The 13684-nt window shown below is 46.7% G+C and overlaps 1 protein-coding gene across 2 annotated transcripts in view; it reads right to left on the reverse strand.

Annotated features, from left to right (window-relative positions):
- XRCC6 (X-ray repair cross complementing 6) overlaps positions 1 to 13684 on the reverse strand; it is a 247393-nt gene that overhangs the window by 232493 nt on the left and 1216 nt on the right. For both annotated transcript variants that reach the window (XM_040359639.1, XM_040359638.1), the window contains exon 2: positions 5111 to 5203. In XM_040359639.1, the coding sequence (XP_040215573.1) occupies positions 5111 to 5192 (82 nt within the window). In that variant the 5' untranslated portion in view covers positions 5193 to 5203. The remainder of the gene's footprint in view (positions 1 to 5110; positions 5204 to 13684) is intronic.

Below are 13684 nucleotides of genomic sequence, written 5' to 3' on the forward strand. Positions count from 1 at the left end.
AGCCCTGACCAGGTGACTTACCTGAATCCGACGATCCAGAGAAAATGGAGGATTTGTTCCATTTGGACAGGGATGCCAACAATTTCACCGCCGACTGGAGTGTCTGCAACTTCTCCAAAGGAAGGAAGACTTTCGGCACCGATGGAGTCCAGGATCAACCCTAGGTACTCCAGACGCCAAGTCGGTACCAAGGCCGACTTCTGAATGTTCAGCACTCAACCAAATTCCCGGAGGGTCTGACTGGCTATAGACACATCCTTTAACCACTTCCCGACCGCCGCATGTAAATGTACGTCCACAGTATGGCACGTACAGGCACATGGGCGTTCATGTACGTCCTTGCCTTCTAGCGGGTGGGGGGTCCGATCGAGACCCCCCCCGCGGCGGTCGGGTTCGCTCGGGGAGCGATCCGGGACGACGGCGCGGCTATTTGTTTATAGCCGCTCTGTCGCGATCGCTCCCCGGAGCTGAAGAACCGTATGTAAACACGGCTTCCCCGTGCTTCACTGTGGCGGCGCATCGATTGTGTCTCCCCTATAAAGGGGATGACACGATCGATGACGTCAGTCCTACAGCCACACCCCCCCTACAGTTGTAAACACACACTAGGTGCACCCTAACTCCTACAGCGCCCCCTGTGGTTAACTCCCAAACTGCAACTGTCATTTTCACAATAAAGAATGCAATTTAAATGCATTTTTTGCTGTGAAAATGACAATGGTCCCAAAAATGTGTCAAAATTGTCCGAAGTGTCCGCCATAATGTCGCAGTCACGAAAAAAAAAAAAAAAAAAAATCGCTGATCGCCGCCATTAGTAGTAAAAAAATAATAATTAATAAAAATGCAATAAAACTATCCCCTATTTTGTAAACGCTATACATTTTGAGCAAACCAATCGATAAACGCTTATTGCGATTTTTTTTACTAAAAATAGGTCGAAGAATACGTATCGGCCTAAACTGAGGGAAAAAAATGTTTTTATATACATGTTTTTGGGGGATATTATAACAAAAAGTAAAAAATATTGCATTTTTTTCAAAATTGTCGCTTTATTTTTGTTTATAGCGCAAAAAATAAAAACCGCAGATGTGATCAAATACCACCAAAAGAAAGCTCTATTTGTGGGGAAAAAAAGGACGCCAATTTTGTTTGGGGGCCACGTCGCATGACCGCGCAATTGTCTGTTAAAGCGAAGCAGTCCCGAACTGTAAAAACACCTTGGGTCTTTAGGCAGCATTTTGGTCCGGTGGTTAATTCTGAGCCAGAAGCAGCTCTCTAGGTAGCCCACGATTGCAAAGCCAGAATCTGGGTTAGAACCTTGGTGCTGACGCTAGACCAAAGGGAAGAGACACAAATTGATAGTGGTCTTCGCCTATCGCAAAGCGCAGGAACCTTTGATGCCTGGCGCAGATGGGGACATGCAAGTACGTGTCCTTGATGTACAAGGACGCCAGAAAATCCCCCGGATGGAGCGCAGCAACCACCGAATGAACTGTCTTCATCCGGAACTTTCGAACCCTTACAAAGGCATTGAGGGCCTTGAGATCCAGGATTGGACAGACTCTGTCCTTCTTTGGATGTCATATGACATCCTTCCTTCACGGCAATCTAGGGCGCGGGCACCCGCAGCATCGCTCGTAACCCGGCGCGTGTGTCCGGCGGCCGCGATGTCCGCCACCCACCCGCGATTGCCGGTGATCACGGCAGGAGTGTGGATCTGTGTGTGTAAAAACACACAGATCCACCTCCTGTCAGAGGTGAGGAGACCGATGCTGTGTTCCCAGTACAGAGGAACACACATCGGTCTCCTCTCCTTGTGAGTCTTCTCCCCCTACAGTTATAACACACTTTAGGGAATATTTTAACCCCTTCAGCGCCCCCTAGCGTTAACCCCTTGCCTGCCAGTCCAATTTACACAGTAATCAGGGCAGTTTTATAGCACTAATCGCTGTATAAATGTGAATGGTCCCAAAAAACGTGTCAAAAGTGTCCGATGAGTCCACCGCAATGTCACGGTCACAATAAAAAAACGCAGATTGCCGCCATTACTAGTAAAAAATAAACATAAATCTATCACCTATTTTGTAAACGCTATAACTTTTGCGCAAACTAATCAATATACGATTATTGCAATTTTTTTTTACCAAAAATATGTATCGTCTAAACTGAGGAATTTTTTATTTTATTTTTTAATTATGATATTTATTAAATAAAAAAAGATTGTGTTTTTTTTTTAAATTGTCGCTCTTTTGTTTAAAGCACAAAAAATAAAAACCGCAGAGATGATCAAATACCACCTAACGAAAGCTCTATTTGTGGGGGGGGGAACAAAGATTTAATTTGGGTACAGTGTTGCATGACCGCGCAATTGTCATTTAAAGTGCAACAGCGCTGAAAACTAAAAATTGGTCTGGGCAGGAAGGGGGTGAAAATGCCCTGTATGGAAGGGGTTAATAATGTCATCTAGAGGTACCAAAAAGCCTCCCACCTTTGAAGGGCAAATCTGTCAGAGCTTTTTTGGATGCTTGGTCAGCAGACCAGCATTTCAGCCAAATCAGGCGGCGCAATACCACCGCAGATACAGAGACTCTGGAGATCAAGAGGGCCGCATCCAGAGTGGCATCACAGACATACACAAGACCCTGTACCAACTGGCAGCCAGCCTTACGCACTCTGGAGGGAGCTTATGCTCCTCTACTGTCTGTTGCAATATCTTTGCCCATTCAGTGAGTGTCTGAGACACCAAAGTTGCAGCCAAAATAGGCCGCAAAGCTGACCCCAGCATGGTGAACATTGAACGGCTCACCCCTTCGGGACCTCCTATCAGTAGGGTCCTTAAATGCAGGGGTCCCTTCTATCGGGAGAGTGGTTACTTTGTTTAATCGAGCGACCAGGGGGGTGAACGACCGGAGGAGAAGCCCATTTTTTCAAAAGGCTCTCCTCAAAAGGGATAACAGACCGCCATGCGCTGAGGGAACACAAAGGACCTCTGCGGCCGTTCCCATTCCTTATCTATGAACTTATCAAAGAAAGACACATAAGGAAAAACTTTAACAGAGCGGTTCGACTTGTGCGACCCAAAGGAGACTGAGCCCTGCGTGGATGTCTCAGCTGTATCCTCCAGCTGTATACTCACAAATGCCCTGTCTTGCGCTGACCCGGACGAGGGGTTCTCCTCACCGGAAGGTCCTGGTCGGTATTCTCCGATTGTCCAGAACTGGGGTCCTGTGCCGCAGCCAGGCCCGAATCAGAGTCAGAGCATTCCCCGGAAGATGGCGGGGGGGGGGGGGGGGGGCCGCCGAAACCCCCTCAGAGAAAAAAGTGCGCGGACCATAAGAAAATGGCTGCCCGCAATACAGACCTGCGTCACAGCATGGTCACGGCAAAATGGCCACCAATGGAAATTCCAATAATAACCATAGGCTATAGAAAAATGGCGCCCAAATGCTGCGATGTGGACGAGAAGGCCACGGTGGAGGCTTCCAAAGAAAAAAAAAAAAAGACAACCCCCCACAAAGAGCGGGCCTGGACACCCCCACAGACCGGGAGTCCCACAAAAGGTATGCCCTGGTCAGAGCGAGCCCCGCAAAGGAAGGAGGAGAAGGGGTGACAGAGGGAGAGGACAGGAGAACCCCTTTCCCCCAGCTGTTCCATCCTGCCGAGGCAGGAGGAACCATACTTACCCGTCCCTTCGAGGACCTGCTGGTGCATTCCTAAAAACCTTAAACCGAGTAGTACAGAGTAGCTGTAGCCGGTCCACTGTGACTGAGACAGCAAGCAGCCCAGTCATGTGAACCCCGGAGCATATAGCTCACCGGTCACCCCTGGAGCCATGGGGTATGTCGTGGCCGACCCAGCGCGAAGCTAAGGCCTGCTCATGCTCGATGGCCAGACTGGGGGGGGGGGGGGAACTACAAGGATTTATAATATCCAGCCTGTCACTCAGCCAGCAGTTGATCGAAGATTCTCAAAATAAAAAAAATTAAAAAGTTCTTCAGGACCCTGGGCCCAAAGGGAGCCAGGTCCTACTCCTCTACTAGGCAGAAAAAACTGAGCTGCTGACTGCAGGATGGAGGATTATGTCTGGAGGGACTGCCCCCTGGGCGGGGCTGTTCAACTCTGTTAAATTAACATGTATTTAAATATCTAACATGTTCTGCCTAGTCCTCTCCTATAGAACAGGAACATAACCCACAAGTCAAGATTTAAGGAAGCTGTGTCCGTCCATGAACAATAAGAGAAAGTGAATTTACTCCAGAGATAAAACGATAATTCTCCCACTCTACAAGACTCTGGTTTGGTCGCATCTTAAGTATGCCATCCAGTTCTGGGTACCGATCCTCGGGAAGGATGTGCTGGAACTGGAGAGCGTCCAGAGAAAGGCAACAAAGCTAGTAGGGAGTAGAGGGTCTCTGCTATGGGGAATGACTACAAGCAAGTGTCTCTGGAGAGAAGACACTTGATATGATATTGATGTACAAATACAGTACTGGTGACCCTAGCATAAGGAAAAAAACGTATCCAAGAAAGGGAATTTAAAAAGACACATGGCCATTCACTGAAATCGGAAGAGAAGCGGTTTCACCCTGCATAGAAGGTTCTTTACTGTCAGAGCAGTAAGGATGTGGAATTCTCTTCCACAAGCAGTGGTATCAGCAGGACACGTTGATAGTTTTAAAAAACGATTAGATGAGCACCTTAGCGATCACAACCTACAGGGATATACGATCTACTATTGACAAACACTCACACACCACAAGTTGAACTGGATGGACTGGCGTCTTTTTTTCAACCTTCCTGACCATGTAAAACTGTTTTTTTTTAAATGTTTGGTCTTTTTTGTTTATTTAGAAAATAGTTAAAAACCCAGTGGTGATTAATAACCATCACAATGTATTAATCTACCATCTAATTATAGGCCCATTAAAAAAAAAAAAAAAAAAAAAAAAAAAATCACACAGGTGTATATGCAGAGTTTTGTGGTTACTTTTACTAAGGAGATGCATAAAAGTTGTTATTTATAATTTCTTTCCTCTACAGTGCTATTGTTTAATTATTACATTTATTTAAACCTTTGCTGTCGAAAGCAAAAGCCATAAATAAATCTTACCACCAGGCTCTGCATCTCCATCTTCGTGTTCATTGTCCTCTTCACCCTCCTCATTATGATAGTAAGAATTCCATTCAGGCATGGCTTCAGGAACTTTTAAGGAAAAAAAAAAAAGTGCATAATTATCCAATTGCTCGTTCCTTTGAATTTATTAATATAGGTCGAAACCTAAACATTTCATAGGAATAAAAAGATAACAATAACTTCCAGGGTCTTTTTGCAGGTGCTGAAAAAAAATAAAGTCATACTTCAACTAGTTACTTATTCATTGATGTCCATTTTAAAACATCCTGGATTCAACTTGTTGTCCCTGATGTCTCTACAACAGTGGTTCTCAACTCCTGTCCTCAGGACCCACTAACAGGCCAGGTTTGCAAAATACCACCAGAGTGATGGTAATATTTTGGGGCCATAAATTGTAGTTCACTTGTAATTGATAACCTGTAAAGGCATCACCTATGAAAAATTTTAGGTACTGTAGTTGTTTGACATTTCAAGGATGCAGCAATTTTGAGTCTTGATTTGGTATCCATTTACTCAACGCACCCCCCATCTTTTGTTTGTGTTGCATGCACTCAAATTCATGTTTTTTTCCCTAAAAACATGTATTTAATAAAAAAAGCTTTGCAAATATCATGCAACATAAAAATTTGCATGATTAAAGTAGATATAAACCCTTAAACTCAAGTGACACTTGTGATTTTGTAGCAGCTACTGGAAAGCTCTGAGCAATTTTTGCTGTTCGAGAAAGGGAAGCTGCATTCAATTAAAGATTTGTGCCACAAATTCTAGAGGATTTGAAGCTCAAAGCTTATGTGCAGGTTTCCTGTCACTTTAAATTGTTTGTTTGGACCATGCTGTCTCACACTCGAATCCCAGTACTGTACATAGCTGAAGTTACATGTAGTGCTTAGAGACTCTGCAGCACTTAGTGAAGCACTTCCTGGTTCCCTCAGCGTGGATGGCGGGGGGAGCAGTAGAGAGACGAGCGATCGCTCGTGCTCTGCTGCGATCGGCGCTGGACTCCAGGACAGGTAAGTGTCCTAATATTAAAAGTCAGCAGCTGCAGTATTTGTAGCTGCTGGCTTTTAATATTATTTTCCCGTGGCACATCCGCTTTAATTTGGACCAAGGTGGCCCAAACAAACTATTTTAAAAAGGGGTTGTAAACCCTCATGTTTTTTCACCTTAATGTATTCTATGCATTAAGGTGAAAAAACTTATGTCACTGACCAGCCCCCAACCCCTTTAAAGTGACAGTAAACCTGGACATCAGATTTATTCATTGAACAATTAACTTCTTGTAGTGTTTGGAGCCAGTGAGAGAATTGCCAGCTATCCCTAGTATACATGCAGATCATGATAAATGCTACAACTTTGCTAGTGTTAAAGAGGAGGTCCAACCTGGGTGAAAAAAAACCTTAGTTAGACTAAGACTAAGTGGGACCACCGCTTGCAGGACCTTCCTGCCAAAAGACTGCTCTGACACAGAGAGCAAATCCATCCTATAATGACGAGCGAAGGTGGAAAAGCTCGTCCACGTTGCCGCTTTACAGATGTGTTCTGGTGAAGCTCCAGCCCATTCTGCCCAGGAAGTTGCCACCGCCCTAGTAGAATGGGCCATTACTCCCGGAGGAGGATCCAAACCTTTAGCTTTGTATGCCTCATGGATAGCCATACGTAACCATCTAGCCAGAGTACTCTTGGAAGCCCCATGCCCCATGCCCCTTGCGGGATCCTGAAAACAGAACAAAAAGCGAGTTCGCCTTTCTGAACTCACTAGAGACCTCTAGATAGCGTCTAATGCATCTCCTGACATCTAAGGAATGGAATTCCCTCTCCTTCGGACAAGAAGGAGTTGGACAAAAGGTAGGTAACACTATTTCCTGCGTCCTATGAAATACTGACACTACTTTTGGAAGAAAACTCGGATCAGTTCTTAATACTACCCTGTCAGGGAAGATTGACAAAAAAGGCTCCAAAATGGAAAGCGCCTGAAGCTCGCTAACCCTCCTCGCTGAGGTGACCGCTACCAAAAGCACCAATTTCAAGGTCAGAAATTTTATAGAGGCGTCTACCAGTGGTTCGAAGGGCTTTTTAGTCAAACCCCCCAGAACCACTGATAAATCCCACTTGGGGAAAAATTTAAACGGGGAAGGCCTAGCCCTGGCTAAGGCCTTAAAAAATCTGATGACGTAGGGCTCTAGAGATAAACGTCTCTCTAGAAATACTGACAAAGCCGCCACCTGCGCCTTCAAGGTGCTGGCTGCCAGACCCTTATCCATACCGTCTTGTAAAAACTCCAAGACGGAACAAGTATTCAAAGGAGAATAATTTTTACCTTCACACCAAGAATTGAAAACCTTCCAAGTCTTGAAATAGATGGCCCTCGTGACCTCTTTCCTGCTACTAAGTAGCGTATCTACCAAACGTTTGGACAAACCCTTCCTACTAAGAATTAGCTCTTCAGTAACCAGGCCGTGAGTCTTAACCGACTCACGTCTGGATGAAGTAGAGGGCCCTGAAAAAGTAAATCTTTTCTGACTGGCAGTACCCAGGGATCTTCTACTGCCAGTTCCAACAGACTCGAAAACCAAGGCCTCTTGGGCCAGTACGGGGCTATCAGGATCAGAGTAGTCTTCTCCTCCTGAAGCTTCCGTAATACTAAAGGGATGATCTGAACTGGGGGGAAGGCATAGCACAGGCGGAAGGGCCAGCGTTGGACTAACGCATCTAGACCCTCTGCCTGGTCCATTCTGTTGAGAGAAAAATAAGCCGGAACCTTGGCATTGGACTGGGACGCGAACAGGTCTATCTGAGGGGTTCCCCACCTGTTTACTAGCTCTTGGAAGACCTCCGGGCATAAACACCATTCCGATTGTGGACATGGCTGAGCGAACAGAAATCGGCACATTCGTCTGAATTGTCTTCACCGCAGCCTGAACTTTCTCTATTTTTTCTTCTGGTAGAAAAATCTTCCCCTGAACAGAGTCTATAGTGTATCCTAGAAAGACTATCCTCTGGGAGGGCACTAGATTTGACTTCTCTCTGTTCAGAATCCACCCGAGCCCTTCCAAATGAGCCTGGGTCCTCCTCAGGTCCAGGAGAAGCTGCTCCTCCGACTTGGTGAAAACCAGGAGGTCGTCCAAGTATGGAATTATAGAAATCCCCCTGAGCCTTAGGGGTGCCAAGGCCTCTGCCACCACCTTTGAAAAGACTCTGGGAGAGGAGGAAAGGCCGAATGGGAGGGCTCTGAATTGGAAATGTCTCACTCCGCTCTCTGTTCTGATGGCTAGGCGCAGATAGCGCTGAGAGGAAGTCCTGATCGGGACGTGCAAATATGCATCCCTTAAATCTATCGATGCTAGAAAGCACCCCAGAGGAAGAAGCTTTCTCACCGAGTATATAGAATCCATGCGGAATCTCTTGTACCGGATAGCTAGATTCAGGACTTTTAGGTTTAAAATTAACCTGAATTTGCCCGACGGCTTCCTTACTAGAAATATATGGGAATAACAGCCCTCCCCCTGTTCTCTCTGGGGCACTGGCGTAATCACCCTCTGCTGGAGAAAATCTTCCACTAATGACAGCATTGCCCGAGATTTCTCTTGCTCCCTGGGCAATTGGGTCACATAAAACCGCGACGGTGGTCTTCCCGAGAACCTCTGCCCACTGTGGAAGGAAGGCTTGGAGCCGACCTCCCACAGCTGGGAGACCGTCACTGGGGCTTAGCAGGCTGGCTGGGGGGAGCGAAATAACACCCCAGGCTTCCCGCGGCCCCTCTGGGACCGCCAGGGTCTAGCACCCTGGCCTCTTTGCGCATCCTTAGGACCCTTGGCTTGGAAAAAAGGACGAAAATTTTTCTTGGGCCCTGAATCTACCTTTTTTAAAGGAAGAGCCTTCTTTCTATCCGCCGTCCTATCCAGAACGGCGTCTAGCCCTGTGCCAAACACCAAGTCTCCTTCAAAAGGTAATCCACACAGTTTCAGCTTAGAGGCTGTGTCCCCCTGCCAGGTCTTAACCCATAAGGCCCTTCTGGTTGAATTTATCAACGCCGAGGATCTGGCGGAGAGCTTCACGGATTCAGCAGATGCATCCGCTATATAGCCTACCGCTTTCATAAGGACTGGAAAGGACTCCAAAAGCTCTCTACGAGAGGTACCAGCCTCGGTGTGACCTTTAAGCTGATCCAGCCAATGTTCAAGGTTTCTAGCCACCACAGTGGATGCCACAGCTGGCTTGAGATTAATCAAGCTGGTATCCCAGGCTTTTTTGAGCAGGGTATCTGCTCTTTTATCCAGGGGATCTTTAAGGGTACCTGTATCCTCAAAAGCTAGGTCCGTATTGCGAGAAACTTTTGAGAATGCTGCATCCAGCTTAGGCCTTTTATTCCATGCCTGTGTTGGATCTTCATCGAAAGGAAATCTCCTTTTCAGAGATTTAGAAAAGAAGGGTGCCTTTTCCGGGTCCTTCCATTCTCTTTTAATTGTTTCGGACAATACTTTATGTACTGGGAAGGTACGATGTTTCACCTCATCCAAGCCCTGGTACATCCTGTCATGCAAGGACAGCCGAGTCGCATCTTCCTTAATGTTTAGGGTAGAATGAATAGTCCTTAATAGGTCATCAACCTCCTCTAAGGACAGTTTATAGCGCGAGGAAGAAGTATCCCTTTCTTCTTCTTCCTCCGCCTCTGATCCTGAAACAACATTTTCAGGTTCCTCCTCCTCGGACTCACTGTATAACCTTCTAGATGTGGAGGGGGTACTGGCCCTGGCCTTAGATCCCTTAGTCGGACCCTTGTCCAGGAAGGAGCGAAAAGACTGGAAAGTCTGGTGCAACTTCTCCCTAAATGAAGAGAGCAACTCCCCCGTACCCTTGACGGTGGGCTGCTCAGAGGCCGAACTAGTAGAGGCCTCCCCCCTGACAATCTCCGCAATACAAGTTTTGCATAAAGGTTTGGTCCAGTTCCCTTTAAGGGAAGCTTTACAAGTAGCACACCGCTTCTTGGAAGGAGGAGGTTCTACCACTTTAAGTTTTTCTTTAACTTTCTGAACGACACAAAGGACAACAACGCTATGTTTAACCTTTGTATGCCAGACCAACAAATCACACAAGTGCACACAGCTAGTGAACAATTAACACCAGAACCCATCACCGCTGTACCAGAAAAAACTACACACACCCATAGAAGTGACTAGGGTGAGTGAGGCAGGCTCCCCTCCCCCGAAGGGGCAGAAAAGAGGGACATAACAATACCCTGGTACATTGACCACCGCTGGGTCTCCTACCTGGGCCGGGCTGGTGCTTGTGGCTCCTGCTCCCGCCACCTCCGCTGCGTCTTCTGGCTCCATGGTCCCAGAACGCTGCGGGCGTGCGACAGCTTTTTGAATTTCCCGGCTCTTTCTCGCCGCTGCGAGACCCAGGAAATAGCACCGCCGAGGCCACTCCTCCTCCTGCGTTCCAGGCGGCCGGAACCGGAAGCCACCACGCGCCGCCGGAAGTCCCGCCTCCACCCGGAAAGGACGTCACTACGCCCTCCGCTCCGGGACCTCGTATGCCGGAAGAACAGCACCTGACCGCCCCCCCCGCAAGCTACGATGCCCGGACTCAGGGAGCGGGACCTCCAGCAGCCTCTGTCCTCGCCGGACCGAAGAGAAGCACCCGACCTTCACCCGCGCGTCAGGGGAGAAGTCGAGTTCGCCTACTGGAGGATCACCTCCTAATACATCAAACACCGGTATGCTCAAAAAAACCACCTTCCCCGCCTGGGGAGAGAACAGCACACCCCTGGTTCCCTGCAGCGCTTCCACCATGGCCGGAGGAAACACTACAACTGAGGCCATGGTGGAAGGGGGCGGAAGTTATAGCATTGACTGCAGTGTTTCTTGGGAAGTGGGTGGAGCTGCGCTCTCTCCAGGTGCTGTCCTGAAAGACGAGGTGAGAAAATGTAAAGTCAGCAGCTACAAATACTGCAGCAGCTGACTTAACATATGGACACTTACCTGTCCAGGCAACCCGCAATGTTGGCACCCCAGCTAATCTTTGGATGGACTCCCGGGTGCTGCCGCTGCCATTCCTGGTAAGGGAACCAGGCAGTGAAGACTTTCGTCTTCACTCCTGGTTCCCTACTGCGCATGCACAAAGTGCGCTGCGCTTTCTAATTGGCCCTATGGTGGGGGAAGGTGGAGGGGCTGAACTTCTGGGAAATTGGGTCGCGGCCCATCTCCAGAAGTGGGGAAGGGGACATGTTGAAAACAGTTCCCCCCCCATTCCCCCCCTGAACGGTGCCAAATGTGGCACGGAGCATATAAGTGAGTACCACTTTTGGGTGTAGCTCTGCTTTAAGTGGCCCTAACCCCATAAACAGTAAGGGGTCAATTTAAAAATACTGTGTGAATGTGTCACAGCTGTCCTGAAAAATCTTAAAGTAGAGCTCCTCCTAAGCGCAGTCGCTTTAGATCTGAGGGGTAGATCTGAAATGAGGGGAAACTCTGCTGATTTTATCATCCAATCATGTGCAAGCAAAAATGCTGTTTTTTTTATTTTCCTTGCATTTCCTCCCCTTAGATCTAAAGCAATTGCACTTGTAGTGCAACGTGGATTTGCCTTTAGTAAATAAACCCCAGTGAGTTGAGGCACTAAATTACTTTCAGGGTACGGTATGAACTCACAATACACAATTATTTAAAAAAAGATATCAATTAACACTAAATGTTCAACCACAAAAGAGAGGTGCACTTTTAATGGTAATTGATATAATAAATAGATTTTTTTTTTTCTAATTGCGAGTTCATACCATACAAGTCCTTAGAATATAACACAGTAAGTTGACGCACTATCAGAAATTTTAGGATTTAGGTACCTGATTTTTTTTTGTAGCACTATTCAAATTCAAACAGTGCTGAAGCCTGTTAGCAGCTTGTTTAATTCGGCAATCAGAACTCCCATTAGAATCTATGTTCAACATTTACAAACTGGAATGACTGGTAATTTAAAAGCTTCAAAGCTTTCTGAAAGCTCTGCAAATGCTTTGTCAAAGCTTGCTGTTAATGCACAAACTGAAGCCTGTGTGAAACTGGTCTGTGCTTTTGCAGAGTAGGATGTTAGAACTTTTCAAAATGTTTTGGTTGAGTCACCAGATGTGAGGTTTGCCTCACTTTTTGTCTGTTCTAGGAAGATATGAAGTGTTAGAACCTCTTTCCATTGTTTTGTATTGCTATATAGGTGCCCTTAGGCAGACAAAAACTAAACTAGAGGAAATGTCAACAAGAAAGTAGACAGCACTAAGAACCTAACAGAGCATGCAGCTTTTCTCCACTCAACCTATCATTTTAGCGTTTAGGATACAGTTGGGTTTTTACGAGATCAGCACCTGGTGACTTTTTTTTCCCCCCGCAGGTGGGGTGGGGAGGAAATGTGGCTAATGTATAACAAAAAAGAAAACGCTAGCACAAGACTAGTAGGTCTTAGACCCCATTCACATCTAGGCGTTTTTACGCCTGTAGCGCTACGCCTCTGCCGCCAGAGGGCTGGAAATACATGTCCCTCTATGGAGATGGTTCACATCTCCACGCCGAACGCCGGACGCCTGTCGCCTGCTGCGTGAAAAAAGGTCCCGGACCTTTTTTTCAGGCGTCTTCGAGCGTTCGGCTAGGAGATGGCAATCATCTCCATAGAGGGGGTCAATCTGGGACACATCTAGGCGGACAATACCCGCGTTTTGTCGCCGCAAATCGCGGTACAAAACGCCGCTATTTTTACCGCGATTTGCGGCGACAAAACGCCGCGATTTCGTCCGTCTAGATGTGAATGCAGCCTTAGACGTTTTGTACACTCTATTGTCATCATTGCACTATGACCTCCTTAACACTATTAGCCGCCCATTCACATTGGAGCGACTTTTTTTGCAATTAGACAGGTCAAGTTTTGGCGATTTCGGGTGCAAACTTAATAGACATCTGTTGTACCGAGATGCAGCTTTGAAATCAGATGAAAGTCGCACAACTTGAAAGCTGCATTCAATTTAAATGGAGCCTTAGGTCTACTGGTGGAGTGCTGGCTTTTTTGTTTGAGGTTTTTATTGTTGACTGTGTTGCTGTTGGGAAGATTTGTCCTGTTTACAATTAACACCAAAAGTGAAAGTAAAAGAAAATCCCAAATTGTGTCATCACCAGAACAGGAATGATCTGGAGACTCCCATGTCAGTGAGGAAATACCAACGTGTAAGTGCCCACAAGTGGGTTCCGTTTGGCTATTTTTCATCTGTCCATTTTCAGATGAAAAATGGAAAGTAAAGAGTTTTTATTGCTGTGTCGCCATTAGAGGACACCATTTGTCCTGTTTACCATTGAAAAGTAAAAGAAAATCCCAAATTGTGTTGTCCCCAGAAAAGTAATAGAGCGGAAACCTTCCAATGGGGACACTAGTTCTGGTGACCTGTGGGTCCCCAAGGAATGCCTTTAACTTACAGGTGTTTAGTCAGAAAGGAAGTGACGTTTTGTCGCCACCATCTTGCTACACCCTGCACTTGTCTATTGTGAGGATACACTGAGAAGGGGGTAAGCGGACATC

The sequence above is a fragment of the Rana temporaria genome, chromosome 7, assembly GCF_905171775.1.
Source record: "Rana temporaria chromosome 7, aRanTem1.1, whole genome shotgun sequence".
Classification (NCBI taxonomy): domain Eukaryota; kingdom Metazoa; phylum Chordata; class Amphibia; order Anura; family Ranidae; genus Rana; species Rana temporaria.